This window comes from Orycteropus afer, unplaced genomic scaffold, assembly GCF_000298275.1.
Source record: "Orycteropus afer afer isolate SDZICR_OR568_19922 unplaced genomic scaffold, OryAfe1.0 scaffold00107, whole genome shotgun sequence".
In the NCBI taxonomy this organism is placed as follows: Eukaryota; Metazoa; Chordata; class Mammalia; order Tubulidentata; family Orycteropodidae; genus Orycteropus; species Orycteropus afer.
Genome location: NW_006921694.1, coordinates 2,423,256 through 2,428,850, shown reverse-complemented (window position 1 = coordinate 2,428,850; position 5,595 = coordinate 2,423,256). Strand labels below are relative to the sequence as shown.

At 38.4% G+C, this 5,595-nt stretch overlaps 1 protein-coding gene across 1 annotated transcript in view; it reads left to right on the top strand.

Annotated features, from left to right (window-relative positions):
* The window catches only part of AP3B1 (adaptor related protein complex 3 subunit beta 1), a 452,161-nt gene extending 451,957 nt beyond the window's left edge, over positions 1–204 (top strand). The window contains exon 27 of the mRNA XM_007943446.1: positions 51–204. Coding sequence (XP_007941637.1) covers positions 51–204 — 154 coding nt within the window. The remainder of the gene's footprint in view (positions 1–50) is intronic.
* Positions 205–5,595: the final 5,391 nt, after the last annotated feature.

Sequence of the window (5,595 nt, the reverse complement as noted above, 5' to 3'; positions counted from 1 at the left end):
TCTCTCTCTCTCTCTCTCTCTCTCTCTCTCTCTCTCGCTCCTTCTTCCAGGTTTGCAGCTAAAACTGTGCACAGTGGGTCATTGATGCTAGTCACAGTGGAACTGAAGGAAGGCTCTACAGCACAGCTTATCATAAACACTGAGAAAACTGTGATTGGTTCTGTTCTGCTGCGGGAGCTGAAGCCTGTCCTGTCCCAGGGGTAACCTGCTTACATCTGGACTTCAGAATCTGGCACACAGCACAAGTGCCTGGCATCCACTGCCACTGCCTTTCATTTATAATAATAGCCCTTCCATCTGGCAATGGGGGAAGAATACACTCTTGACATTCTTGTCTCCTGCTTTAGAATGCTAGTGTGTATCTATCATGTATGCAATACTTTCCCCCTTTTCGCCTTGCTAACCAAAGAACACACATTTTACTGTCACTTATCACACTCTTGAATCCATGTGGCATTTTCTCTGTGCTGCTGCTGCCTGTGGCCTTCTTACCTTTCTTGTCTTTCTCAACAGTGATGGACATGAATTGGACATCTCAAGTTCATTAGAAATCATCTTCCCTTCAGCAGTAAGCAGAAATGAGCACAGTCCGGCCTTTCCACTTGGTTGTGAGAAAGGGGCAACATACTTTCAGAATTAAGTGCATCAACAACGAGGTCTCTGAAAAATTTTGTTCTATGAATTTCCCGGTATCATAATTGATTATTGACAACTCTCGTCATGAAATTATTGCTGAATAAGATAAATAAACTACCATATGAATCGCATTTGTCTTTGCATTTTTACAGGGCAGCTATTTATGATCTTGAAGTTTGTATGCTGAGGAGTTTTTCATTCTAAAGTAAACATTTTGAGTGTTGGTTTATGCAGAGCAGCAGTGGGATTTAGTGAAAGGAGAACCACTTTCAAACCAGGCAGACTTTGTAATTGTGTTATAGAAGTAGTTAACTTCAAGGGAAAAAATAATTGGTATGCTTAATAACAACAACAAAAAAGCTCTTTGTGTTGCAAACTAAAATGTCTCCTGCCATGCAATTTTGTTCTATTTTAATAGAAATCTGATTACAAGGCCTATTACACCTGCTAAATAAATCCTGTGAATCTCATTGTTCCTTTACAAATCTTGTCCAACTTTGATGGACTGAAACGCATTTGAAAACCAACTACTTACTATATACTATAAACATAATTATAGAAAATTTGAAGGCTAGTTATGTGATCAACATATTAGCATTTCTCCCTAGAGGCATTTATTTTATCTGCTAACCTAGTCTAGTTACAGTTTTTATTAAGATTGTTCTGTAATCAGAAAACCTATTTCCTAATACTTTTATATCTTGTTAAAACAGTTGAAATTGTATTTACATTTTTGATACAGAGTTACGGGCTTTAAAATAATGTATGCTAGCCAGTTCCCTTTGTATCGAGCCTCATAAATAAGGGTAAAACTAGTAAAAAGAGAATATCCATTGATTGAAATATGGTCAGACATACATAGAGGAGGAAAAAAGAAAAACAGAAAGAAACATTTGTGGGACATAGATATTGAAAAGGACAAAACAGCCTGTGGAAAATTACTTAAATTTTCAAGCTTGAGAACTGGAAAGAGCAAACAAGATGGTTAAATTTTCCTGCTGCTGGAATACAGCAATGAATGTAAATGGAGAAAAGTATGACCCTAACAGCCATAGTTTTGCCTCACTCGGAAGCCTTGTCTTCTGATATCCAGAAGGACCTTTGCAGTTGTATCCCATCGGCATTTCCAGTGAAACCCTTTTTCTCAGGGCTCCGTAACTTTGGATTTTTAAGTCAATTACCTTTTGAAATGTTAAACAGAATTTGACAGACTAAATACCTGTTTCTGGAAAAAAACAGTCTTACAGTGCTGCCATCAAGGCAAAGGGAAAAGTGTGTGCCATGATGTAGAGAGGTTTTTATTTTCCTTGAGTTAAAGCACTCATCTTTAAAATCAGGTCCCGTGTTACTATGGGTTTTTTAAACTAAGGGAATGTCAGCAAGATTTTACTTGTTAATAATATTTTTGACTGCTAACTTTCAAAGTCTAAGTCTATATTAAGTCAGTAATATCATGTGCTACCAGTTGAAACCATTTTAACATCCATAGCTTGATAACATTAAAATATTTTTTTATGAAAATGAAATTAGAAAAATGGCCATAGTTCTACCTTTAGAGTTTGGTAAGGATTTTGGGTTCTTTCTTTCTTTCTTTCTTTCGTACAGTGATTCAGAATTCCTTGCCTCATATTTCCTTTAACTTTATCATAATCCATGATTATCTTGAAATTGTTCCATTGAGTCGAGTTAGTCAATGTTGGATTCTTAATTCTAGCTATATTTTTTCATTTTAATGTTCACTTAATGGGACATTTTATGTACACCGATCTTGAAGAATGGCTCTCATAGTATATTTCAGACTGAGCCTCATTTTTGTATTGCAGTATACTTGCTTTATTTATTATAAGAAAAAGATAATATATTTTATTTTGAAGAAGCTATAACAATGAACTTACCAAACTAACCTGCTATATACTTGCCCTTCCCAATAACTATTTACAAACATTTTAATAACTCTATAATAGTTTATGAGAACAATTTGCCCTTGTCTTCTGCATTTTATTGTTAAAAATTTAGATGTTATGTTAGAGAAGATTAAAAATCCAAAAGAGTAATAAGGTAAATGGAGGTTTAAAATTTAAAAGGAAAAAGTTAGACCAGCTAGAGGAAAACCTAAGCTGGGTCCCCTTCTTTGTTCCCTTTCTGTAATCTCTGACCTTGTAGGGAACTTTGCTTAAAGGGGGGAACCCTCTTCTCACATAATGGGTGGGGAAGGAAGAGCCCTATGTTATGACACAAAATTAACAGATACATATACTATTCCTTTTCCATTTAAGGGCTGCATCCAGTGTGGAAAAAGTGTGTTAAGCATTGTCCAAGGGTATGCTACCATATGATAAGCTGTATACCACCATCACCACCACCACCCCCCCAAGAAACCTGCAATCAGATTGGCAATAAACAGAGAAATGGCAAAGTGGACCTGGTCTGCAAACAGGTTTTGCTTACATACTAATACAGACTCACCACCTCCACCACCCTTCTCCTCACAGCAGACTGGTCAACCATCTGCTTTTCTTCCATCAATTGGAGGGTGGTTAATTGAAAGACAATTATTTTTTTGTAGTACCTGCTCATCTTTTTTAATCCTCTTCTTCCTTCCTTCTGCCTTCTAGGAAAGTATTCATTTAGTTGTATCAAATGCAGTTTTTTGGGAAATCTTCAAAAAAGGGAGATGGAAGCTTTATGAAGATTCAGGAAAGACTCTTCTGGTCATCCAAGGCTTATTTTTCTATTAAACACAAATTCTATGATCTAAGACTATGAATACTTTGGGAGCTCTGGTAGCATAGTGGCTAAGACACTTGCCTGCTAACCAGACGGCTGGCGGTTCAAACCCACCAGCCACTCCTCGGAAGGAAGGTTGGGCAATCCTACTTCCGTAGTGATACTGCCTCGGAAACCCAAGGAAGGGTCGCTATGAGTCGGGGCCGACTCGAGGGCACATAACAACAACAACAACAAATGAATACTTTACTCTTTTCCTATTTTTTGTTAACAAGTTTTTTCTACCACTTTTCAGTTATGTTATGGGGTAAGCAAGGTGTTGCGATCTAATCTGGGAAGTAAACACCATATTCAATTGTTTTCTGAGGGAAAATGTTTTAGGTTCTATGTGATCACTTCACCAACAGACAGAATGTAGCTATTTGAGAGCTGAGATTGTGAGAAATGTGAAACAGCCACAATAAATGCTGTTGGGTTTGAGGGAGAAGTGGTCACTGTGCCAGAGAGAGAGGTCTGAGGTTTAAGTGAGGCAATAAAGCTGTCTGGATCTGAAAAGTGGAGTGGCATTCAGAAAGAGAAGAGAGAGTTTCCAAGAGTAGAAACTGAGGCTGTATCTTAATGTGCTTTTAAAATACCTTTGAACAGAAAGCAACGAAGGCCACAAACTAGAAGGTGATATGTCCCCTTCCTCTCCTTGTCCTCCCTCCCCTCTCACATTCCCACTCCCTAACCACCCCCAAAACTCCACCTCCAGGACCTGTGATAGATTAGAGAAGAAATGAATGGCTGAGCTATTATGGAGGGCAATATGCTGCACTTGGAAGCAGTGTGGAAGCAGAAGAAACGGTTGGAAACCATTGATCGAGAGGTCAAGAGGAACCGGGCTTGTTGGTTTTAGTCTTCTGCTTGTAAGCCAACTTTAAATACTTCTTTGGAGATTTTAGGTATCTCTTAGTCTCTGGCTGGTTCCAAAATTAGTCCTTTTGGACTTCCAGTCAAGTAGCTAAAGATTATTAAATGCCATTAGTGTCTATTCACTAGTTGGGTGATTGTGAGTTGAGGTGATTATAAACATCTCATCTCCCCTCATATTTATCTTTTTCTGGAGCCAGTATTACGTGCATAGTTACTTGTACATCTTATTCCTGCATAGTTCAGTAAATATGTACACCAAAGACCCCCAAATGCTCAGATCTCAAATATGGAATTATTACAGTTCACTCAAATTTATCTTTCATCTACAAACTTGAGGGCCCGGGACACCAAAGATCCAGGCATAAATCTAGTAAAATCCTTATTCTGAGATGTAGAAATATAGAGAAAACTGACCGATGGATAATTCTGCCAACGGACTCACCCTTGTCAGGCCTTGGTACATGGGCACTTGGAGAAAAGAGGGAAACCTCAGCTTCTCCACCATTCTCCTTTACTGTCCTGAGACACCAGGGTCAGGGGCAAGAGTTGTCAAGAGGAAAGTATCACTATGTAGAAGGAGGGCTGGGAAAGTGGAGGAGATTAATTTTCTCAAATTGTACCCCAACCAAGATTGTGATTTTAACCCCCGTGGAAGACCATCTTCTTCCCTCGCCCATTTAAGAACCTTTTTTTTTTTAAGCAGTGTGATGAATGAGGGACTAACGATAAGATCAGCCATCTAATGGACAACAGTGCAGAGTTGTTAAGACTTTGGCCTACAAAAAGAAAAATATTAAATTCTGCTTTTGCAAAGAAATTAAGGAAAGTTTTATGAAGATAGCCCCTTCAGCCTAAATTTAAACACCCATTTCTATTGAGTTCATTTTTCTGATGCTTACAGTAGTCCCCTTTGTCTGTAAACTGTGTGTGAAATTAGGAGTGGCAACAGAGAGTAAGGGGGGACCATAGGCATGCCACCAAGGGGAGGCTAATGCAGAAGTTTGGGGAAAAAACAAATATCCTCCCAGCCGAAGGCTTCATTCTTGATCCTTAAAAACTGAAGACACTAGCACCACACTGAAATCCCCATCACCCCAGGACTCTCTTGCAAGGACCCCAGAGTCTTCCTTTTGCTCAAGCTTCATCTAAACCAGAGGCCCCAAATAAAAATATTTTTTAAACAAAGTTATAGACGGCTCCGTTTTCTAATTGAAAGTAATTATGGTTTCTGTTCTGTGGTGTAATTACCTAAAAAAATGTTATTTGATGATTAAGATTCTGCAGTGAATTGTGTTCTTTGGGCTCTTGCACCATGCC